This window comes from Kogia breviceps, chromosome 2 (assembly GCF_026419965.1).
Source record: "Kogia breviceps isolate mKogBre1 chromosome 2, mKogBre1 haplotype 1, whole genome shotgun sequence".
In the NCBI taxonomy this organism is placed as follows: Eukaryota; Metazoa; Chordata; class Mammalia; order Artiodactyla; family Physeteridae; genus Kogia; species Kogia breviceps.
Genome location: NC_081311.1, coordinates 113,212,053 through 113,238,699, shown reverse-complemented (window position 1 = coordinate 113,238,699; position 26,647 = coordinate 113,212,053). Strand labels below are relative to the sequence as shown.

The following is a 26,647-nucleotide window of genomic DNA, read 5'->3' as shown; positions in this document are numbered from 1 at the left end:
CAGGTTTGTCCCTTGGTTGGAATTTCCCTTTTCAAATTATCACTTACTGTGAGTTATTTATAAACATAATAAGTGATTTCATCAATTAGAGTGTGGGTATGTGTTTTAAGGAGACATTTCTCACAGAGTAACCTTATCCTCTACTTTTAGTGGGATCTCGCTACCAGCCATACTTGTAAATCAATTACATTCTAAATAATGACTAACTGAATCCATTTGTTAATATTTAATGATTGCTGAATATTTGCATCCTGTGTCAGCCACTAGTGATCCAAAATGATAAAGCATCACCCCTGCCCTTGAGGAACTTACAGTCTTTAAATGTACAGCACTGTAAATAAACCAATTCATTTTCCAAAGCAGGCTTAATTAATATGAGGTCTCTGGGGAATCATCTACAATAAATATGAGTTTGCTAGCCAGCAGAAAGTATTTATCAAACAATATCTTTCCTTTGGATATACCAGTCATCAGAAGTATTATTAATTTATTAGATACTATTGGCAGAAATCCAATAGCCTAAATTGTTTCCAAGGTGGCTTTTGGAGCTAATGCCTGAGGAAAAATATAAAATTCTAATCTATTTCCATGTATACAACAAGAAAAGTACTTAGTGTTAGGATATGCCTGAATACCTAAATATATTGAGCAACACTATATTTTGTTTATTAGATATCTCTCTTTTCAAAACTTTCAACAATGGCAAAGTTTGCCTTAAGCATTCTCTCTCTTTTGCTCCTTACATCCTTGGAGACATCCAGTTCTCCAACTCTGTGATACTTGGAGGAAGAAAATCAAATGAAAGAACTCATTCATAATGTGTTAAGAGTGAGCTTCAAAATGTTACATTTTAGAAGAGGTTGGAGTGGGGATCTCACTTTATAAGTATGGGAGGGAGTTAGGGGAAGAGAGAGCATTTCCCTGGCATGATGCAAATCATACACATAGGAAGAGGCTATAATTACGAATATAGCTAGTATTCTACTGTGTGTTGTTACTGCATTCTATGTACAGGTAGAATATTCATACATAATTGCAATATTGTTATTTTAACTACCATAGTATACCACATTCTGCCATTAATAGTTGAATTTCATATTTCTTATGTCACCAGATGTTGAAAGTAAGTTGACCCTCAGAAGTAGCTACAGAAAACTTTATCAGTAGTTAAGGAGAACTTTACCAGTTTCCAGGTTTTCAGACTAGAGAAAAGATATATACGTGTGTGTGTGTGTGTGTGTGTGTGTGTGTGTGTGTGTGTGTGTGTGTGTGTATTCATCATAAAGCGAACTATTTTTTCGTCTTTGAGATAAAAGCTATAACTGCTCTTCTTCTGTTCATATGCCTTTAAAGATTTAGGTTCAAGGGAATCACGGCTGGCATCAGTCCATTGTCACACTACATCCCATAAGGTGCAGAATGGCCTTAAAGATTTAAAAATTGTCTTTCAAATTAAGTTGAGCATAATTATAAGCATCATGACTTTGTAATTTCACTATCCTATTTATCCTTTTTTATGATAATGCTAGTAAAATATTTTCCTCATAGGCTAATTTTTTTCTTAATAGTGAGACTTCAGGTATCTATCTAGCTAAATTCCAATGAGAAATAACATTTTCTTTCTTTTGTTTAAATCAAGTAATTTTTGAGGTCTCAAGCATGCTGAAGTATTTTGATGTAAAAAATTAGAGGTTGAGATAGAAATATTCATATGAAAACAAATACCTAAAACTTGGGGGATTCCCCTGTTTAGCTCAAGGTGACCAGGATATTAGAATATCAGCCTTGTAGTGTCAAATGCAAATAAACTGCTTGTCTTCCCGTTGGGGAGAATCTATAACTATTATCTTGCCCTTAGTTTCCATTACTTTAGAAGGACGCTGGTTCCTATAGAATATCTGAAAAAATCCTGAAATTAGTATTTTATTCTGTGAAGTTATGGCATATTATGAAATATTTTGAAATGAATTCTCCAACTCGACAGATTTACAATTTGACTAGTATAATTAAATACTACATTTTCTTGAGATATTTAGATATTAATAAAAGTGTTCCACATCTGTTACTACACTTGATCCACACAGGTTAGGCTGTGAAGTTAGACTGCTGCCTGTCTCTGCCCCTACTTTGCCAACATTTAACAGGTGCTAGAATGAGAATAGGTTGTTTAAATAACTTTCTTAGAGTCATGCAGTTGGGGAGTGTCAGAGCCAAGCCTCGGCATCTGAATCCAGGTTTGCAGCTATTTCTACAAGACCATAAGCCAGAGAATATATAAATTTCAGGGACAGCCAAAATTTCCCGAAATTGTAACTTTGTATGTCACTCTGTACAATGCATATTTCTTTTAGCTCTTTGTCCTGATTGCATCACAGATGCATCACATGCGCTTGCTAATTTCAGGACATAGATTTACTTGTGTAGAAGAGCTTGCCACTAATTTCAAGGCTTATTTTGCAGAAAATTTTTTCAAGTTACCAGGACTACAACTTCAACAGCAAAAACAGAAAGTTGTAAGTTTTCTCCACTAATTTAATTTGCATGGGTCATTAACTTCGAAGTCTAAAATGACTCAGTTATGCTGTAGCACTTTAAATATGAGCCAGAATCAATGGCAAGTGCTTGGTTGGAAACTGGAAGCTATTTGCGGGCCATTGCGTTTTTTTCCCCATGTAGTATATTATGATTTCCCTTCTCATCCACTCAGAATTCATGAAAGGATTATGTTATTGAATTTTAATTCTTTAGATTTTTATATTATGGGACTCACAGAATCGTTTTATAATGTTCATATTATTGAATTATACTGTATCCACCTATTTCCTACCTTGAATTTATCAGCACATTATAAATAAAAATTAAATATTTGAAACATAAAATTCATGAGCTTCCTGCAATTCGTCAAAGAAAATGAAAGCTTCTCAAATGAGAAAGGAATTTTTTTTATTGAAAAAGAAAGAGAATAAAACGGATTGCTGTCACTATTGGCCATAGTCATAAAAATCCATGTTATGCTTAGGAGATTTAATAAGAAACATGTTTTTGTTGTTGTTTGAAAATGAGAATCTATTGTAGAATGAATGATTAAGTTATTTTACATAAGTACTTCATCTGTAGCAAATGGAAATAAAATAGCAAAGAGAAGGGCAATGTAAAAACCAAAGAATATATGAAGGAACTGCAGTGATCATTTTTGTTCATCTCAAAACGAATAGAGAAATTACCTCTAGACCACCCTTAATATTGAGAACCCCCTCTGATTGAGTTTGTCTAGAAACAGTAAATTTCTTCCCCATGAGACTACCTATGCCCTTGTTATATAGATCTCGTTGTTCACAAATCTTCTGTGGATCAAAAACTGAAATTTTAGAGGAACCACAGGCCTAAGCTCCCTTCCACTGTGAATCCTTCATAGAACAATAATCTTCATTCAATAATAATTCTCATGACAGTTTTCCTCAATTTTTCAGCCATTGACTTAAAAACATAATTCCCTGACTCTACTCATTTTATTTCCCTTTTATGGAACGAAAAGTATTTGTTGATACATTTTTTAATATGGTACCTAGTACTCTAAAGGTGTTCTGGAGAAAGGGGTAGCTTTATCTTTCTTAGTAATAAAAAAAAATCGCAGAACAGACTTGAGGACACAGGGTGGGGTGGCGAAGCTGAGATGAAGTGAGAGAGTAGCACTGACATATATACACTACCAAATGTGAAATGGGTGGCTGGTGGGAAGCGGCCACATAGCACAGGGAGATCAGCTCGGTGCTTTGTGACCACCTAGAGGGGTGGGATAGGGAGGGTGGGAGGGAGATGCAAGAAGGAGGGGATATATGTATACATACAGCTGATTCACTTTGCTGTACAGCAGAAACTAACACAACATTGTAAAGCAATTATGCGCCAGTAAACATAAAAAAATCAAATTCATATATAAAAATTTACACCTATTAAGGAAGCCTAATGCTGAGTGCTAAAACAAATTTTATATGTATCATTTTTAAATTCCAAATTGCAGCTTTACATTGTTCCTTGTTAATTTTTCTTTTCTGGCCAATCATTACAGTTTAAAAATAACTTAAATATCCAAAGCATTAGCTGTATTCCTAAGCCTCATTTATTTTGGGAATTTAAAAGATGTGACGTATGAGTCCTCGTTTAAACTATTGATTACCATGATATCTTGTGCGGAGTCCAACCCAGACTTTTCTCCACGGTGATATTAAGAACTTTCCGTCTGCGACAACATGGATAGTACTTGAGGGCATTTTTGCCAAGTGAAATAAGTCAGACAAAACAAGGACAAATACTGTGTGATCTCATATGTGGAAACTGAAAAAAATATAAACTCACAGGAACAGAGAACAGACTGGTAGTTCCCAGAGGCAGGGGTTGGGGGGCAGGAGAAATGGGTGAAAATGGTCAGAAGGTACAAACTTCCGATTTGTAAGCAAGTAATTGGGATAAGTATTAAGGGAAGGAAGAGGTTCTATTTTGGAAATACAGTCTCATAGGCAGCAGATCACTGTGGGTAATTGTGGAGCCCTGAGGCCAAAATGCCTGAGTTTGAATCCTGATTCCACAAAATAATAGCTGTGACTCTGGACAAGATATTTAACTTCTAGGTCTTTGTTTCCTGACCCATAAAACGGGTATTAGAAGTGTGCCCCATAAGATTGATCAGAAGGCTGGGTCCAGCTAATTCCAAAGGGCTCTGGAACACTGCCTGATATATGGGAAGCATTCAACAAATGTGAGTTATGTCATTTTCAAGGGAAAGCATTTCTTGTCAATTATACAATATATTCTCTTTTAGTTTCTCAGACCAGAGTAGAGGTATGAAACCATGAAAGGAGACACTGATGAAAGTGGAATTTGTGATCACTTTGCTCAGGGCCTGGGGAAATAGAACCCAGATGGAACAGATTGGCTGTTGGTATTTGCCTATCTAAGCCACTGCCAACTTTTGTAGAAGCCATAACTGAATTTTAGGGATATTTACAACAAAAAAGACATGCAGCAGAGTTTCTACTCAAAGGCAGACAGCATGCAGAGAATGTCATGGCCAACATTAGCTACATACCTGTGGGAACTGGTTAACTCAGGAGTCGTTTGGAGAGGTAGATTCCATGGCGTGATCGAAAAGATATCACCTTTATGCAGTTGCTCTGAGTGCCAACCAGGAAGCAGCCCTTTTGCAGGGTGGAGCCTGAGGTTTAGAGACAAGATTTAGACTCATTTTGAGAGACTGAATCTTTGGTAAAAATTTATTTTCCCTGCAGTTTCACTGATGCCATAATACATAGTGAAGGATATAAAGGGATGCCATTGTGAAAGTTATTTTACCAGGTAGGAAACTTGCAAGAGGATTTATATTTAAAAATGACAGTGACCTAAAACTCACATCAGAAAATGTCTTAAAGAAAAAGGGTCCAGAATTGTAGCCTATGGAACCATATTACTCAGAATCTCACCCCCCAAAATGTCAGACTTTAAACATCTGGGCCTTTTATTCCTCAATTCAGTAGAACTTTGTACACAGAACAAGTTGTCAATGTGCTACAGATAAAGACATTAATTCAGACTAACAAAGTCTCCCTATTTAAAAAATAATTGCATTTTATTTCACCATTCCTTTTCAGCAATTTAAGGCATTATGGCTGTGTTTTATTAGGGTCATAAATTATATATGTTTTGGGCACTTTACAGGATCTTAGCTTCAAATACTAATGTTACACAGGTATGTTTGATTCTGAGATACTCAACTTTTCCTTTTAATTTGTGCAACCAAAAATTTCAAGCATTCAGAGATAGACTGTGGAAAAGTCACCATACTTAATATAATCCTTGAGTAATTTTATATTTTGTTATACTGCTGTAGTAGGTTATTTTCCACTTTTGGAAACATTTCTTAAAGGTTCAAAATGAATTTACCTCCTAAATATTAATTTGAGTTTATTTTATTTTCATTGAAGTTGAAATTTAATTTAAATATTTTAAAGGTACAAAACTTGTAGTTATGCATTGCCAACGTTTAAAAAACCTCAGCAGTTACCAACTTTTTCTTTCTTCAGTGCCTTATAGTTTGCAGTTTATTCAGTAGATTTGCACTAGACCTCAGGCCTGGCAGACACTTACTGGATTCTTTAAGCATTTTCATAGCAGTTCATTCTTAGGGAAAAGTAAAGAGAATTTGGTCTAACAGGGATCACCCTGCAGTGCTTATTCTTCTGTCATCTCCTTTTTCCTGGACCCTTGTCTCTGCCCTCACCTCACATTAATATGGGAGTATGAGGAAAAACCCTACCCCTCCTTACTCTATCTTAAATACTGTGCTATTCTACCTTAATTGTGGTCATTAATCAACTTCATCCGATAATACCATAATGAGAACATAGGTGTAACCAAAAGGAAATGCTGTAGTAAAAGATTTGTGTATTTTCTCAAGCTCATATATATATGGTTTTGCTTTAGCAGAATATTATTTTCTATTTCACCAAATTATCATTTCTGTGTGTGTGTGTGTGTGCACAAGTCTGAAAAGGCCTATCTTTGATGAGGCTTCAATCAGATCCCATGTAGTAAAGGTATTGAACCAACAAATGTACTGTTTAGAATAAACAATTTAGAGAAAAAGTATTAAACTTAAAAATGGGAAAAAAAAAGTGCTTTTGGAAAATTTTCATTTGCATGTACCTATTCAAGCTTCTATAGAAAAGAGCAATTTCAAAAGCCATGTTATAAATTTAGGGTCATATAAAAACTGGGTCAGGGCTTCCCTGGTGGCGCAGTGGTTGAGAGGCCGCCTGCTGATGCAGGGGACACGGGTTCGTGCCCCGGTCTAGGAAGATCCCACATGCCGCGGAGTGGCTATGCCCATGAGCCATGGCCGCTGAGCCTGCGCGTACGGAGCCTGTGCTCCGCAACGGGAGAGGCCACAGTAGTGAGAGGCCCGCGTACTGCAAAAAAAAAAAAAAAAAAACTGGGTCAATTCTATTACCCAGTGCCTGATTTTCCATTGCTCACATTTCTGTTGAACTTTGTTTTTCCTTTCCTTTCTGTTTCAAGTCCCACCGACCATTTTTATGTTTATTATCATGGGTATGAAGGTCAGAAAGGGCAGATGAAAAGAAAATGAATCAATGGTTTTCTTTGCAAATATATATGACAAAAAAAGATTTAGTGGAGGTGAGACTCAGTAAAAACTTGCTACAACAATATTTACTGTAGGGCAGAATTCACTGTAACAGTTGACCACCTTTTGAGTCCTTCAAAGCTACAGTAATCAAGACTATGGTACTGGCACAAAAACAGAAATATGGATCAATGGTACAGGATAGAATGCCCAGAGATAAACACATGCACATATGGGCACCTAATTTATGACAAAGGAGGCAAGAACATACAAAGGAGAAAAGACAGCCTTTTCAATAAATGCTGCTGGGAAAACTGGACAGCTACATGTAAAAGAATGAAATTAGAGCACCCCCTAGCACCGTACACAAAAATAAACTCCAAATGGATTAAAGATTCAAGTGTAAGACCAGACACTATAATAAACTCTTAGAGGAAAGCATAGGAAAAACACTCTTTGACATAAACCACAGCAAGATCTTTTTTGACCCACCTCCTAGAGTAACGGAAATAAAAACAAAAATAAACAAATGGGACTTAATGAAACTTCAAAGCTTTTGCACAGCAAAGGAAACCATAAACAAGACAAAAAGACAACTCTCAGAATGGGGAAAATGTTTGCAAGTGAAACAACAGACAAAGGATTAATCTCCAAAATATAGAAACAGCTCATGGAGCTCAATATCAAAAACAAAAATCTAGTTAAAAAATGGGTGGGAGACCTAAACAGACATTTCACCAAGGAAGACATACAGATGGCCAAGAGACACGTGAAAAGCTGCTCAACATCACTAATTATTAGAGAAATGCAAATCAAAACTACAGTGAGGTATCACCTCACGCTGGTCAGAATGGCCATTATCAAACAGTCTAGAAACAATAAATGCTAGAAAGATTGTTGTGAAAATAGAACCCTCCTGCACTGTTGGTGGGAATGTAAATTGATACAGTCACTATGGCAAACAGTATGGAGGTTCCTTAAAAACTAAAAATATATTTACCATATGACCCAGCAATCCCACTACTGGGCATACACCCTGAGAAAACCATAATTCAAAAAGAGACATGTACCACAATGTTTACTGCAGCACTATTTACAATAGCCAACTCATGGAAGCAACCTAAATGTCCATGGACAGAGGAATAGATAAAGAAGATGTGGCACATATATACAATGGAATATTACTAAGCCATAAAAAGAAACAAAACTGAGTTATTTGTAGTGAGGCGGATGGACCTAGAGTCTGCCATACAGAGTGAAGTAAGTCAGAAAGAGAAAAACAAATACATTATGCTAACACATATATATGGAATCTAAAAAAAAAAAAAGTACTAATGAATCTAGTTGCAGGGCAGGAATAAAGAGGTAGACCTCAAAAATGGACTTGAGGACATGGGGTGGGAGGAGGAAGCTGGGACGAAGTGGGAGTAGCATCGACATATAGAATGCAAAATAGAAAATAGTTGGCTGGTGGGAAGAAGCAGCATAGCACAGGGAGATCGGCTCCGTGCTTTGCAATGATCTAGAGGAGTGGGATAGGGAGGATGGGAGGGGGAGGCTCAAGAGGGAGGGGATATGGGGACACGTGTATGCATATGGCTGATTCTCTTTGTTGTGCAACAGAAACACAGTATTGAGTATTGTGAAGCAATTATACTCCAACAAAGATCTTTAAAAAAAAACAAAACAAAACAGAATACAGTGATGAAGTATTAAAAAAATAAAAAAAGCATGTCTACCTGGGGTATTTGGATGATATAGGAGTTACATTTAATTTCTATCTTTTTTATAGTCCTCAACATGGAGAATCAGAAAATTCCTTTTGTTGTTGCCATTTTGTTCTTTCTTTCTGAGCCAAGAAAGTTTTCAAGAGGGTATTGCAATTTCTTAACTTGTTAGAATTTTCCATAAATGTAAGGAATTCCTCTCTAGTATCCAAATAACAGACCTTACTAGTTAATTTTTTCAGACCATTCAGATATCATTTAGTGGGGTAGTTTCATTAACATTAGAAATAGTCCCCGATTTGTGATGGTTCAACTTTTGGTTTTTCAAACTTACAGTGATGGGAAAGCAATACACACTTCTGTAGAAACCATACTTTTTTTTTTTTTTTTTTTTTTTTGTGGTACACGGGCCTCTCACTGTTGTGGCCTCTCCCATTGCGGAGCACAGGCTCCAGACGTGCAGGCTCAGCGGCCATGGCTCACAGGCCCAGCCGCTCCGCGGCGTGTGGGATCTTCCCGGACGGGGGCACGAAGCCGTGTCCCCTGTATTGGCAGGCGAACTCTCAACCTCTGCACCACCAGGGAAGCCCAGAAACCATACTTTGAATGTTGATCTTTTCCTGGGCTAGCAATAAGAGGTACATACTCTCTCGGGATGCTGGGCAGTGCCAGCAAGATGCAGCTCCCAGACAGCCACGTGATTATGAGAGTAAACAACTGATGCACTTACAACCAGATAACCATTTTGTTTTTCACTTTCAGTACGGTATTCAGTAAATGACATAAGATAGTCAGTGCTTTATTATAAAATAAGCTTTTGTAACATGATTTTGCCCAACTGTAGGCAAATATAAGTATTCTGAGCACCTTTAAGGTGGGCTAGGCTAAGCTTTGATGGTTGGTAGGTTAAATGTATTAAATGCATTTTTGACTTAATGATCTTTTCAACTTAAGATGAGTTTATTGGGATGCAACCTCATTGCGAGGAAGATCTGTATTAGTAATGTTGCGATTAGATATGTTAGTTTGTGTGTGTTTCAAATTCAATCTCATCGTCTTCTCTATTCTCTTTTCACTCGGTATAAACCTCCACGTCCAGGAGGCAGTTGTTTTTATAAAATTTGGAGACAAGGCTGATGCCAGTAGATGATTCCCATGAGGAAAGAGAAGCTTCTTTTGCTGATTAACTATTCACCAAATAATATTTATTTAGCAGTTGTTTAATTGTTCACATAAGTTGGAGACATTTGGCTCTGTTTAAAACAGGAGAGCCAAGCTGCTCTTTAATGAACGGAAAGAGTTATATGAGTTCTCTCAAAGGCTCTACACTGATTCCATGCAGGGTTTCCCAGGGAGGATCTGGCTGAGGGTTTCGTGTTGGCACACTGAACTCAAACTCAAGCCTGGCTAAGATTCTATGTTTTTAAATATTCAGTTGAATCCTAAATGGTCTTCATTCTTCCTTTTAGGGATTTATATTGCGTCAGAGATACAGACTTGCACTTTGTCGGTTCTGCCATGAAGGCGATATAGATACGACGGGTAGAAGATTCAGAGTATGGGTGGCAGATGTTAGGAGGTAAACTCTGTGGATGAAAAACAGAAAGGCAGATAACTTTGCCATATGGTGTTTTAACCTGTGATATTGGCATTCTTCCTGTGGGGCTTCATCCTGCCAAGCTAACCAGGCACTGAAGCTGAGGGGCAGAAATTGCTGGACTTTACCAGAAAGAGATAGCAGTTGACATGTGGCCAGTCTGTTTGATCTAGAGCATGACCCACCAAAGCAGAAATAAGTACTTGGTGAAAGCCTGATCAGATGGTTAAAAGGGGGGCTTGGGGACTATGGTTTAGAAGATTGATCTTTAGAAGACTTGAGCTTTGCCTTAGCAATAAAAGAAAAAATAAAATAAAATAAAAATAAAAGAAAAAAGCATTGGCCTTAAAGGTGAAGCACTAATCTTCTATATTTCAGAAAAAAGATACTCCCAAATGGAACATTTCATCTTCTGCTTCCTTAATTATCTTCAGACTGGGTAAATCTTTTATTCACAGAAGTTTTAAGGTATGACTGGAACGTGTTTTACTTCTTGAGGACTCAGTAGAATATCTGTAAATTGTTGATAGAAAGGCATCTTCTTTCTGGTTCATTGATTAAATACATATTCATTCATTTTAAAAGTGTTGAGAGCCAACTACAAATCAATACAATTGCTACCAAAAACCATGATGTATCAATCAATGAGCTTTCCCTTTCTCTCAAACAAAAGTACCTTTGGCATTTTAACAGAGGGCCTAAAATTCTAATCTTTGGAATTAATCTATCGATGTTGTTTCTGTAAGAATCTTGTTTAAATGTAAATACATTACCTGTAAGAGATCGTACCTAGTATGTAACGTTGCCTAGCAGAGAGCAGGGCTCTAAGAGATTAAAAAAGCATATACATCTGTTTTAACTGAGGTGTAGGGAAGGGAAAACAAATTTCTAGACCTTTTGACAAAGAGAGAATGGGGTGATCCAGAAATGAAAGAACATGTGAATAGATACATGGGAAGGAATAAAGGAGCATTTAAAATACCTAAATGACAATAATTTTTTAATCCCCCAAGCTGAGTTTCCTCCATTAGCACTGGGTTTATTTAATAAATGGCAATGCTGCAATGACAGTCACTCATAAAACAGTGATTTCATTTATTTTCTTATCTATTTGCCTTTAAGTGGAAAGTCATAAAGCAAGACAGTCTGTTGGCTTGATAAAGTTCCTATTTCTAAAGCTGTAATTAATGACAACAATGCTTTGGTTATGTCCATACAATATTTTTAATTTGCCAATTTTGACTGTATTCTGAATATTCACAGTTATAGTGCAGGAGAATGTTATGACTTAACCTATATTTGTTGGATTCAGATATAGACAGTCAAACTGATAAAAATTATTAGATATATGCTAAAGTTATCAATACACACACAAACACACACACACACAGAAATGTAGAGCTCTCTATTATAACATAATAGTACTTCCAGATATGATTGAGAAAGTTTTTAGTAAGAGTCTTAATCAACCACCCATTTATTCATACTCATAATAGCAGACAAAATGGCGTCTTTAGTTGTAGCAGAATTGCTTTAATATCGCACAGACTTCCTTAGGTGACCAGGCATGTTTTTCATATATTAAATGCATAAATAAAGCACTGTATGTTAGATGTAAGGAATTATTCTATACTGAGATTTCTGAAGACTAAGGACTAAAGAAAAAGGATTTTTAAACCTTAGAACAAGTTAGCAAAGCTGTAAAATCTCCTCCCCCAGGGCCTTTAAAAATAGGAGAGATGTCAGAGATAGCTTAGGGGTAGTACAGCTGGACAAAATCAGTCACCTTTATATCTCTACCAGTTCTTGAATCTTCACAACATCCATTTGAAATATGTAAACAAGTCATTACTGGAGCCTATTTTACAAAGTAATTGTTTAATTTGAGTGACTTACTGTTAGAGAGAGTGCACATGTATCTTTTGAGGTTCTTCTCTTCCTGTATCCTCGATTTTAATCATATAGATTGCTTTAACAAATTATATCAATGAATAGTATTTTATTTAGAAGTTGAAACTCATAAATCCAATTTTAATTTTCTTTACAAATACTATAAATAGTATTTCTTTGAATACTAAGTATTATATATAATATTAGTATTCTTTGAATATATAAATTTCTTTTCATTCTTTCCACTTAAATTAAAATATCAGTCTGTCAGGTGAAATAACTCATATGCAAAAGAAAAATATCCCTGAAAAGAATAGTATCTTATGAAATGAACATAGTTCTAGGAAAGTTGTTTTACAACTGTAAAGGCATTATGCAATCCAATGTCATGTTTAATATTAAACAGATACAGGATATTAATTATATTTACATTGTGTACCAATTTTCCCAAACAACATGGAATAACTAACATGGTTTACATGCTTTACAGTCTTCACAAGCATCCCATATTGCTGTTAACTATTTTGATTTCTAAGCTGTGAGAATTATAACAGAGGTTATAATGTACTATTTCCATACACTTAATTGCATAAGAGTTACCTTTTCTCCTTAAAAGATGATTGTCTATAATATTTCCAGGAAAATGGATCTAATTGTATAGAAAAGCATTCTTTAAAAAACTTCTTTTTCTTTTTAATAGAGATAGAAAAGTTTTTTGCAGTCATGTTAATGGTGCTCCAGAAATCTTAATATGTTGCTTAGTTGTAAAGAAACTAAAATGTTTTTAAAATGATTCTAGGAAAGTTAATTTTTAAAGATTAAAAAAAATTGGTTCCCAGTTTTATTGAGATATAATTGATGTCCAGCACTGTATAAGTTTAAGGTGTACAGCATAATGATTCGATTTACATACATCATGAAATGAGTATCACAGTGTATGAGGGTTCTCTCTCTTCCATATCCTTACCAACACTTGCTATTAGTTGTCATTTTGACTCTGGTCATTCTGACACGTGTGAGGTGGCAACTTATTGTGGTTTTTCGGCTCCAGATGCGCAGGCACAGCGGCCATGGCTAATGGCCCTAGCCACTCTGAAGCATGTGGGATCTTCCTGGACTGGGTCACGAACCCGCATCCCCTGCATCGGCAGGCAGACTCTCAACCACTGCACCACCAGGGAAGCCCCTTATTGTGGTTTTGATTTGAATTTCCCCAATGATTAGTGAAGTTGAGCATCTTTTCATGTGCCTGTTGGCCATCAGTATGCCTTCCTTGGAAAAATGTCTGTTCAGAACCTCTGCCCATCTCCAACCAGGTTTTTTTTTTTTTTTTTTTTCTGACATTGAGTTGCATGCATGCATTGTATATTTTGGATATTAACTCCTTATTGGAGATACCTTTTGCAAATATCTTCTCCCATTCAGTAGGTGTCCTATTTGTTTTGTTGATAGTTTCCTTCACTGTACAAAAGGTTTTAGGTTGATGTAGTCCATTTGTTTATTTTTGGGTTTTTAGGCCCTTGCCTGAGGAGACATATTCCAAAAGATATTGCTAAGGCTGATGTGAAAGAGCTTAGGTTTTCTTTAAGAAGTTTTATGGTTTCAGGTCTTAGATTTAAGTCTTTGATTTATTTTGAAGTTATTTGTGTGCAAGGTGTGAGAGAGTAGTCCAGTTTTATTCTTCTGCATGTAGTTGTCCAGTTTTCCCAACACAATTTATCATAAAGGCTGTCTTTACCCCATTATATATTTTTGCTTCCTTTGTCATATATTGATTGCTCACATAGGTGTGTGTCCATTTCTGGGCTCTCTACTTTGTTCCACTGATCTATATCTGTTTTTGTGCCAGTACCATACTGTTTTGATTACTGTAGCTTTTTAGTATAGTTTGAAAGTGCTAATATTTAAAGCAGTTGTCACAAATTCTTAGAAATGATGGGATCTTCAACTTAAGAAATAGAAAATCTCCATAGTATTCAATATTCAAAAGATAAATATTGTAAGGGAGCATATCAGTGGAAATAATCCTTATATTCCTCAGTGTTTTTTTTTTTTTTTTTTTCAATCAGTACTATAATTTACTAGAACTCGAGTCTCAAACAATTCTTCAAATTATGATCAAATCTCAGTATCCTAGGTGGATAGACAGGTAAAATAAAAAAAAATCCCGAACTGCATAATTTAAAGTTTTTGAATTTTGAAGGTATTTCAATGCTTTTTTTCTGATAACTTTATATACCAAATATTTTTACTTGATTTTATATCAACTAGTAATCAATGTTTTTTATTCCTACATTCTGCTTTATATTTTAAAGTGGGAGGAAATATATATATATATATATATATATATATATATATATATATATATATATATTTTACATAAATGTCTTCTGCCTTAAGAAATATACATGAAACTGCATATGTTAATACAGTTCATAAATTATAGAGATATTTGTACTTTAAAAAAATTAAAATGTGAAATAAACAATAACTGTGGGTTCGTAGAACAAGTTGGGATCAATGACACCTACAAAAAAACAAAAACCCCAAAGAACAACCAAAACAAAACAACAAATAAAAAATTTGTATGCTTCCCAAACCATGATTTCATTTGATCCTTATGACAATCACGTGATGTTAAGTGCTTTACTCAAGTTTAGACAGCTAATACATGGCAGATAAAAACTCTGATTCAAGGTTTTGATCTCTAAGTCTCAGAACGCTTCCACTATTACCTGTTATTTTTCACAAAGAAAACTTGATGGAGAGGCCAGAGCTTAAAAGTGAAAAAGAGCTAGCTGGGTGAGAAAGAAACAGAAGGTTTACTTTTCAGATGATGATAATGCATACCAAAAAATCCATAGGTGGGAAAAAATGTGTGTTCTAGGGAGGTGAATGATAACAATGAATGAAGTAGAGTATTAAGCACTGAAAATACTTGTATACAATACCAATTGTAATTAATTGTAAATAATGCTAATAAGTTTCAACTAGACAATGATATTAGGCCAAGGAGTTTTGATTTCTTGTGGCCAGCAACTAAGAACAATTATGATTTTGAGCCTAATCATTGGGTGAAAGCTGTATTTGTAAAACCAATTCTGAGAAAGCATTGATGATTTAAAAAAAAGGTAACTTCCAGCATATCAAAGAAAGTTCAATTGCTAGAACTTCATTCATCAACCTTATACTGAACACTGTTTATTCTGTGTCAGGCAGTATACTAGATGTTTGTTTCCCAGTCAGAGAGAGAGGGAAGTTTATAAAAGAGCATGTGTGAAATGCATCTAAGTGTGTTCATGGAATAGTATAAATAACAACAGCAATGTTGTGACGAGTTTAAGAAGCACGAAAAATAATGGTGGAAATTGTGTCAAAGAGAAAGGAATTCTGATCAGCTTTTGAAGGACCTTGTATGCCTTTGGCTTCACTGTTAGTGGTACCCCTAAGACCTTGGGGAGAAGCTCAGCAGAGTTGGAAGCAGTGGCTGGAGTAAGAAGGGAATGGGAATACAGCAGGTGCAATCTGTATTTTGAAGATGTTTAACAGTTAAGTAGGAAAGAAGGGATACTACCTCAAGAAATGTTCAGTCAGAAAAAGTGACTTTGTTCTTGATTGTAGGTTTAAAAAAATTGAATGAGGGGCTTCCCTGGTGGTGCAGTGGTTGAGAATTTGCCTGCCAATGCAGGGGACACTGGTTCGTGCCCTGGTCCGGGAAAATCCCACATGCCACAGAGTGGCTAGGCCTGTGAGCCATGGCCACTGAGCCTGCGTATCCGGAGCCTGTGCTCCACAGCAGAAGAGGCCACAACAGTGAGAGGCCTGCGTACCACCAAAAAAAAAAAAAAAAAAAAAAAATGAGATTGCAGGCAGGAGTTAGATCTATTGCAAACATAGACATGAGAAATACAACCAAGCAGCAAATCTTGATGGGACAAAACCCTCAAAGTGGGATGTGACAGACTGTGGGGGTGAGGAGGTTAACTTCGGTGAGGGAGGATTGATACTGGTCCTGCTAAGATATGATGATATTGTGACAAGTGCAGATAATTGACTATATCTGCCATTACAGAAGAAAAATCTCCACTTCTTCACAGAATGCACTATCTCGATTATCTTTAGTCAGAAAGGACATTTGATGAGATTTATGTCTTCCACTATCACTGTAACTGAACAGAGTTATGTTTAAACATAACATTCCAGAACATACAGGGGGCTTCCTTGGTGGTGCAGTGGTTGAGAGTCCATCTGCCGATGCAAGGGGCATGGGTTCGTGCCCCGGTCTGGGAAGATGCCACATGCCGCGGAGCGGCTGGGCCTGTGAGCCATGGCTGCTGAGCCTGCGCGTCCGGAGCCTGTGCTCTGCAATGGGAGAGGCCACAACAGTGAGAGGCCTGCAAAAAAAAAAAAAGAACATATAGATGAATCTTGCTATCCTTGCATTATCCTGGAAGGCTTATTTGTAAAATGAGCTTCATTAAAAAATGGAAGCTATTTCAGCTAATTGGGTAAGGCTTATAGAAAATTTAAAAACATGGATACTATTTTCCTGTGTTTATATATTTTAAATCCTCCTCATGATAGAGTTTTTCTTTCTTGTAATTAATTACTATATTTTAAATTCTTCTACCTTGCTCAGGTTACCTAAAATTAGATTTGAGGGACTGGAAATGTTTTCTAAATGTGCATTACTGACAACTGAAGTGATATTCTCCCCAGGACTACCATACTTGTTAAAATTTTAAGAGTCTTTATACTATTTTAAAATTTCTCATGTGCTAATCTGTTATCACAGTGCCTCTTTCAGGTCCCCCCAAGTCCTCATGATTTAGCAACTAAAGGGATAATTCTGGGTATATCAGAGAGCCTCCAACCCTGTTCCTTGCTGTGTCCAAATAATGATTGCTGGTTGTGAAGTGCTCTGAATGCCAGAAAGTCTTCATGAGATGAATCATTTAATGCAACATTGACATATTCTGAGGAATTCATGCAGCCTCCATTATCCTGTGCCTCTTCTTGTAACATGTAAATAGGTAGAAGTAGTGATCAGGGTGAGTTTTCTCTCTGTTATCAGGGTGGACTAAAGGAGCCTCATGGGTTATACACACCGTTACTTCAGAAATGTTCATTGGGAATCAAGGATGGATTATTGCCCAAAGAAATAGTACACTGTTTACTCATATTGGCTGTTTTCAGTTGAGAATTTGAATTGAGGCAAGCATTGCCACATCTCAAACTGCCCCATCTCTATCTCCATTTTCAAGAAAGACAACAACATTTTGGTTTTAGCAGTTTTCCAACTGAAGTATATCAACATTGGTCAAAGAGGTTAAATGTACTGATTCCCTCAATTTTGAGGTTAATTCCCAAGGCCTGGGGCAACCTCTGCACTTATTCTACAGATAATTTCTGCTATTTACTTCAGTGTAACTTGCAAATTTTCATTGTCTTAATATGTTCTGGTATGAAAATTTGGGAAGAACTGGTTAAGGTGCAATCCATTAAGCCATCACCCAGCTGTCTTACCAGTTACCCAGAGTGAGGAAAACCAAAACAAAAGTATATCAAGGGCGGGGTGGCGAAGACAGTAGTACCTAGTCTATGAAGAGACCAATTGACTCTTTCATTCTTCTAAACAAATTTCTCTTTTGTCTCTACATGTTACCAGTAGAAAGAATTTAATAGTTCTATATATTGCCTCTGAGAAATCCAAACATTTTTTCCTGTTTTCTCAAAATTTATAAGTAGCTGAGCCTTTTTTCTTAACACCAGATGTACATTTTCACTCCTTCTGTCATGTTCATCAGTTACCTGACAGTCTTAAAAATGAAAACTCATACTTGTATTTGAGCCAACACAAGTATCACTTTAAAAAAGAAAATCTTGCTTTTTTAGAACTACTGATGCATTTTTGGTTTCTAACTGAAAATTTTTATAATCTCCTGGGTTTATGAAGTATTTTGACAAAATGAATACCCTTGTATAGCAGTAATTGTATAAATATACATGAAAAAATACAAGGAAACCTGTTAGTGGTAACACTTCAGCTAGTGAAGCTACATCATAAAATTTGTTGATGTCTCCAAACAAATGGTTGAACAAATACTTAATTGTGCACATCCTAGAAGATGTCAGTTTGGCCTTTTCATTATTGTTATAATTTTGCCTCAACTAAGTAAAGTAAAACATATTTTTTGAGGTTGTTTTTTTTCTTTAGGGGCTTGCAACAGAAAAGAACGTTATAAGATGTAACTCACCTTCTCAAAACATTCTTAACTATAACAGCAATCACTTATTTAGCGCTTGCCAAGAAAAATCCTAAGAGCTCTTGATATAATTCTTCTAACAACCTGGTAAAACACAGAGAAAGTACAAAACTTACCCAAGTTACTCAGTTTATAATTGATGGCACCAGAAATTGGACTCAAGAATCTAGCTCCAGATTCTCCACTACAAGAATCTCCACTGCACTGCATTTATTTACATGACTAACACATGTTGAATTCCTACCCTGAGCCTACATCTCTCAGTGCTTTGCCATGAATAACTTTTGACCCTCACAACAACCCAACTGGTAGACTCAGTTGATATTTCCATTTACAGCTGAGAAAACTAATGCTAAATTGATTAATGTCCCATAGGTATTGACAAAACTGTGATTATAAATCCTAAGTGTGTCCTGACTGAAAAAATCTGGGGAATTGCAATAATCAGTGTCAGATTAATACATGACTGTAACCTTATTATGTGACTGTACTTTGGATTTGGGAGAGGTGAGCAAGATTAAAGATCATTATGAGAGAAATTGGAGAGTGCCTGTAGAACTAGTATAAATAGGAATTTTAGCAATCTCAAATTAGATATAACAATATAACAATATACAAGTTTGATGTTTGATAAAGACTTGGAATTGGTGAACTTCAAGAAAAGTCTCGGTGTTCCAAGTTAAGTGTATCTTTGAAAACACAGGGGTGATTATGTAAAATGCAGTTACCACCACTAGGTAAACTAAATGAGTCCTCCCTGTTCATCATCACCTCCCCACTCTTTAGCAAATCCTGTTGCATAAGAGTTGCTTAGTAAAGACTTTTTTTAAAAAACAAGCAAGTCCACATATAAATAAGTATAAAACTAGCTGTTCTTCATATTACTAAAGAACAGATTAAAAATATAAAATACCTTTAAGGTGGATACAACTTCATTTAAATTCCACTAAAACCTTTTGGTTCATGTTACCTGATACAATTCTAAAAAGAGTCATGGTGGCCCTGAACCAAGATGGAGTAGAAGGATGTGCTCTCACTCCCTCTTACGAGAACACCAGAATCACAACTAACTGCTGAACAATCATTGACAGGAAGAAACTGGAACTCACCAAAAAAGATACCCTACATCCAAACACAAAGGAGAAGGCACAATGAGATGGTAGGAGGGGCACAATCACAATAAAATCAAATCCCATAACTGCTGGGTGGATGACTCACAAACTGGAGAACACTTAAACCACAGAAGCCCACCCACTGGAGTGAAGGTTCTGATACGCCTGTCAGGCTTCCGAACCTGGGGGTCTGGCAATGGGAAGAGGAATTCCTAGAGAATCAGACCTTGAAGGCTAGTGGGATTTGATTGCAGGACTTTGACAGGACTGGGAGAAACAGAGACTCCATTCTTGGAGGGCACACACAAAGTAGTGTGTCTGTTGGGACCCAGGGAAAGGAGCAGTGACCCCATAGGAGACTGAACCAGACCTACCTGCTAGTGTTGGATGGTCTCCTGCAGAGGCAGGGGGTATCTGTGTCTCACCGTGAGGACAAGGACACTGGCAGCAGAAGTTCTGGGAAGTACTCCTTGGCATGGGCCCTCCCAGACTTCGCAATTAGCCCCACCAAAGAGCTGGGTAGGCTCCAGTGTTGGGTAGCCTCAGGCCAAACAACCAACAGGAAGGGAACCCATGCCCACCCATCAGCAGTCAAGCAAATTAAAGTTTTACTGACCTCTGCCTACCAGAGCAACACACAGTTCTCCCCACTACCAGTCCCTCCCAACAGGAAACTTGCACAAGCCTCTTAGATAGCCTTATCCACCAGAGGGCAGACAGCAGAAGCAAGAAGAACTACAATCCTGCAGCCTGTGGAACAAAAACCACATTCACGGAAAGATAGACAAAATGCAAAGGCAGAGGGCTATGTACCAGATGAAGGAACAATATAACACCCCAGAAAAACAACTAAATGAAGTGGAGATAGGCAACCTTCCAGAAAAAGAATTCAGAATAATGATAGTGAAGATAATCCAGGATGCGGAAAAAGAATGGAGGCAAAGATTGAGAAGATGCAAGAAATGTTTAACAAAGACCTAGAAGAATTAAAGAACAAACAGAGATGAACAATACAATAACTGAAATGAAAACTACACTAGAAGGAATCAATAGCAGAATAACTGAGGCAGAAGAACGGGTAAGTGACCTGGAAGACAGAATGGTGGAATTCACTGCTGTGGAAAAGAATAAAGAAAAAAGAATGAAAAGAAATGAAGACAGCCTAAGAGACCTCTGGGACAACATTAAACACAACAACGTTCGCATTATAGGGGTCACAGAAGGAGAAGAGAGAGAAAGGACCAGAGAAAATACTTGAAGAGATTATAGTCGAAAACTTCCCTAACATGGGAAAGGAAATAGCCACCCAAGTCCAGGAAGTGCAGAGAGTCCCATACAAGATAAACCCAAGGAGAAACATGCCAAAACACATAGTAATCAAATTGGCAAAAATTAATCACAAAGAAAAATTATTGAAAGCAGAAAGGGAAAAATGACAAATAATGTACAAGGGAACTCCCATAAGGTTAACAGCTGATTTCTCAGCAGAAACTCTACAAGCCAGAAGGGAGTGGCATGACATATTTAAAGTGATGAAAGGGAAGAAACTACAACCAAGATTACTCTACCCAGCAAGGATCTCATTCAGATTCAATGGATAAATCAAAAGCTTTACAGACAAGCAAAAGCTAAGAGAATTCAGCACCACCAAACCAGCTCTACAACAAATGCTAGGGGAACTTCTCTAAGTGGGAAACACAAGAGAAGAAAAGGACCTACAAAAACAAACCCAAAACAATTAAGAAAATGGTCATAGGAACATACATATCGATAATTACCTTAAATGTAAATGGATTAAATGCTCCAACCAAAAGACACAGGCTTGCCGAATGGATACAAATACAAGACCCATATATATATGCTGTCTACAAGAGACCCACTTCAGACCTAGGGACACATTCAGACTGAAAGTGAGGGGATGGGGAAAGATATTCCATGAAAATGGAAATCAAAAAGCTGGAGTAGCACTACTCATATCAGATAAAATAGACTTTAAAATAAAGAATGTTACAAGAGACAAGGAAGGACACTACATAATGATCAAGGGATCAATCCAAGATATAACAATTATAAATACATATTCACCCAACATAGGAGCACCTCAATACATAAGTCAACTGCTAACAGCTATAAGAGAGAAAATCAACAGTAACAATAACAGTGGGGGACTTAACACCTCACTTACACCAATGGACAGATCATCCAAAATGAAAATAAATAAGGAAACAGAAGCTTTAAATGACACAATAGACCAGATAGATTTAATTGATATTTATAGGACATTCCATTCAAGACCAGCAGATTACACTTTCTTCTCAAGTGTGCATGGAACATTCTCCAGGATAGATCACATCTTGGGTCACAAATGAAGCCTTGGTAAGTTTAAGAAAATTGAAATCATGTCAAGCATCTTTTCTGACCACAGCACTATGAGATTAGAAATGAATTACAGGGAAAAAAATGTAAAAAACACAAATACATGGAGGCTAAACAATACGTTACTAAATAACCAAGGGATCACTGAAGAAGTCAAAGAGGAAATCAAAAAATACCTAGCAACAAATGACAATGAAAACACATGATCCAAAACCTGTGGGATGCAGCAAAAGCAGTTCTAAGACGGAAGTTTATAGCTATACAAGCCTTCCCCAAGAAACGAGAAAAATCTCAGATAAACAATCTAACCTTACACCTAAAGGAACTAGAGAAAGAAGAACAAACAAAACCCAAAGTTAGCAGAAGGAAAGAAATCATAAAGATCAGAGCAGAAATAAATGAAATAGAAACTAAAGAAAGCAAAGATCAATAAAGCTAAAAGCTGGTTCTTTGAGAAGATAAACAAAATTGATAAACCATTAGCCAGACTGATGAAGAAAAAGAGGGAGAGGGCTCAAATCAATAAAATTAGAAATGAAAAAGCAGAAGTTACAACAGACACTGCAGAAATACAAAGCATCCTAAGAGACTACTACAAGCCACTCTATGCCAATAAAATGGACAACCTGGAAGAAATGGACAATTTCTTAGGTATAACCTTCTGAGACTGAACCAGAAAGAAATAGAAAATATGAACAGACCAATCACAAGTAATGAAATTGAAACTGATTTAAAATCTTCCAACAAAGTCCAGGACCAGATGGCTTCACAGTTGAATTCTATCAAACGTTTAGAGAAGACCTAACACCCATCCTTCTCAAACTCTTCCAAAAATTGCAGAGGAAGGAGCACTTGCAAACTCATTCTATGAGGCCACCATCATCCTGATACCAAAACCAGACAAAGATACTACCAAAAAAAAAAAAAAAAAAAAGAAAATTATAGACAAATATCATTGATGAATATGGATGCAGAAATCCTCAACAAAATACTAGCAGACAGAATCCAACAAAACATTAAAAGGATCATACACTATGAGCAAGTGGGATTTATCCCAGTGATGCAAGGATTCTTCAGTATTCACAAATCAATGTGATACACCATATTAATAAATTGAAGAATGAAAACTATATGATCATTTCAATAGATGCAGAAAAAGCTTTTGACAAAATTCAACACCATTTATGATTAAAAAAACTCTCCAGAAAGTGGGCATAGAGGGAACCTACCTCGACATAATAAAGGCCATATACGACAAACCACAGCAAACATCATTCTCAATGGTGAAAAACTGAAAGCATTTCCTCTAACATCAGGAACAAGACAAGAATGTCCACTTTCAGCACTATTATTCAACATAGTTTTGGAAGTCCTAGCCACAGCAATCAGAGAAGAAAAAGAAATAAAAGGAATACAAATTGGAAAAGAAGTAGTAAAACAGTCACTGTTTGCAGATGACATGATATTATACATAGAGAATCCTAAAGATGTCACCAGAAAATTACTAGAGCTAATCACTGTATTTGGTAAAGTTGCAGGATACAAAATTAATGCACAGAAATCTCTTGCATTCCTATATACTAATGATGAACATTCTGAAAGAGAAATTAAGGAAACACTCCCATTTACCATTGCAACAAAAAGGATAAAATACCTAGGAATAAACCTACCTAGGGAGACCAAAGACCTATATGCAGAAAATTATAAGACACTGATGAAAGATATTAAAGATGATACCAACAGATGGAGAGATATACCATGTTCTTGGATTGGAAGAATCAGTATTGTGAAAATGACTACAGTACCCAAAGCAATGTACAGATTCAATGAAATCCCTATCAAATTACCAATGGCACTATTTACAGAACTAGAGTATAAAATCTTAAAATTTGTATGGAGACACAAAAGACCCTGAATACCCAAAGCAGTCTTGAGGGAAAAAAGCAGAGCTGGAGGAATCAGACTCCCTGACTTCAGACTATACTACAAAGCTACAGTAATCAAGACAATACAGTACAGGCACAAAAACAGAAATATAGATCAATGGAGCAGGAGAGAAAGCCCAGAGATAAACCCACAGACCTATGGTTAACTAATCTATGACAAAGGAGGCAAGGATATACAATGGAGAAGAGACAGTCTCTTCAATAAGTGGTGCTGGGAAAACTGGGCAACTACATGTAAAAGAATGAAATTAGAACCTTCCCTAACACCATACACAAAAATAAAATCAAAATTGATTAGAGACATGAATGTAAGCCTGGACACTATAAAACTCTTAGAGGAAAACATAGGAAGAACACTCTGACATAAATTCCAGCAAGATCTTTTTTGATCCACCTCCTAGAGTAATGGAAACAAAACCAAAAATGAACAAATGGGACCTAATGAAACTTCAAAGCTTTTGCACAGCAAAAGAAACCATAAACAATATGAAAAGACAACCCTCAGAATGGGAGAAAATATTTGCAAATGAATCAATGGACAAAGGATTAATCTCCAAACCATATAATCAGCTCATGCAGCTCAATATTAAAAAACAAACAACCCAATCCCAAAATGGGCACAAGACTGAAATAGACATTTCTCCAATGAAGAGATACAGATGGCAAAGAAGCACATGAAAAGCTGCTCAACATCACTAAGTATTAGAGAAATGCAAATCAAAACTACAATGAGGTATCACGTCACACCAGTTAGACTGGGCATCATCAGAATCTACAAACAACAAATGCTGGAGAGGGTGTGGAGAAATTGGGAACGCTTTTGCACTGTTGGTGGGAATGTAAATTGTTACAGCCACTATGGAGAACAGTGTGGAGTTTCCTTAAAAAACTAAAAATAGAGTTACCATATGATCCAGCAATCCCACTACTGGGCATATACCCAGAGAAAACCATAATTCAAAAAGTCACATGCACCCTAATGTTCATTGTAGCACTATTTACAATAGCCAGGTCATGGAAGCAACCTAAATCACCAGACGAATGGATAACAGAAGATGTGGTACATATATACAATGGAATATTACTCAGCCATAAAAATGAACGAAATTGGGTCATTTGTTGAGACGTGGATGGATCTAGAGACTGTCATACAGAATGAAGTAAGTCAGGAAGAGAAAAACAAATATCGTATATTAACGCATATATGTGGAACCTAGAAAAATGTTACAGATGAACCAGTTTGCAGGGCAGTCATTGAGACACAGATGCCAGAACCAACGTACGGACACCAAGGGGAGAAAGTGGCGGGGGGTGAGGGTGGGCGTGTGATGAATTGGGCTTTTGGGATTGACATGTATACACTGATGTGTATAAAATGGATGACTAATAAGGACATGCTGTATAAAAAAAATAAATAATATAAAATTCAAAAAAGAATGTTTTCAGTGTATAGGTTTCAAAGTAGCTATGCCTCAGAGCAAAAGCACATTGTGTATTCATCTAATAGTATTTTGCATTATAAGAATACAAGGGAAAAGACCTTCCAGAGCCCTAGTTGATCATCTCTAGAGGAGTGTCTGTACAGATTATCTGGCCTCCTTATTCAGAAAGCACAAAGAACCTTTCTTTATGTATTTGCATATTATGGATGGATTTGTGTGAAATGGGCAGGCTCCACAATGAGTTCTAATGGTAACCCCCAGTTCCTCTTCACTGCAGAACTGCTGATAACTCATTTGGGGTCTCTGTGCACTCAGACATAACAGGATAATTTCAGCTGTATTTTGGTCACATTATTTAGCTTTGATATCTCAAGTTTCCAAATCTGTAAAGTGGAAACAGCGATAGTACCAGTTCAAAAGGCTATTAGGAGATTAAATGAGTTAATAGATGTAAAACGCTTAGTGCCTAACACTTGATGTGTACTCATCAATTAAAAATAAAATAAAATAAAATAATAAAATAAATAAATAAAAAGAGCCATGCCAAGAAGTTGCCATTATTCATATTTCACAGTTGAGGGACTTGAAACTTATAGGGTTTAAGCACCTTGCCCACTTATCTAAGGATAAGAAATAGAACAATGACTCAAACCAACCCTTAGATTTTCAATCCAGGCCTCTTTAAGGGTTGAAAGAATACTTGTGTTTTAAATGCATTATTTGAAAAACATACTTTTTATTTCCTATGCAACCTTTAAAAATTAGTTTTTTTTTTTTTTTTTTTTAATTACTTAGGCCAATTTTGATGTCTCTGAGAATCAGAGCTGCCCTCCGGTAATATTGCCTATCATTTTATTTTGTGAATTCACGCTAGTAATTTCTCATGCATAACAGTTTTAGTGTTTAAAAAAAAAAAAAAAAAAAAAGCTAAATCACTGTGTTCCTTTTTGGATTTTTCCAGGTCCTGAGGAGGTAGAAATCAAGTGCCCCTTGAATCACATTGCTTGCCTTGGTGCCAACAAATGTGTTCACTTATCCCAGCTCTGCAATGGCATCCTGGACTGCTCAGATGGGTATGATGAAGGAGTTCATTGCCGTGGTGAGTCCATTTGTGGAAAAATACAACAGAAATATTGAATTTTTCATAGTTTTC

The 26,647-nt window shown here is 36.4% G+C and overlaps 1 protein-coding gene across 7 annotated transcripts in view; it reads left to right on the top strand.

Annotated features, from left to right (window-relative positions):
* The window catches only part of LRP1B (LDL receptor related protein 1B), a 1,895,525-nt gene that overhangs the window by 660,447 nt on the left and 1,208,431 nt on the right, over positions 1–26,647 (top strand). For all 7 annotated transcript variants that reach the window (XM_067025946.1, XM_067025948.1, XM_067025945.1 and 4 more), the window contains one exon: positions 26,456–26,593. In XM_067025946.1, coding sequence (XP_066882047.1) covers positions 26,456–26,593 — 138 coding nt within the window. The remainder of the gene's footprint in view (positions 1–26,455; positions 26,594–26,647) is intronic.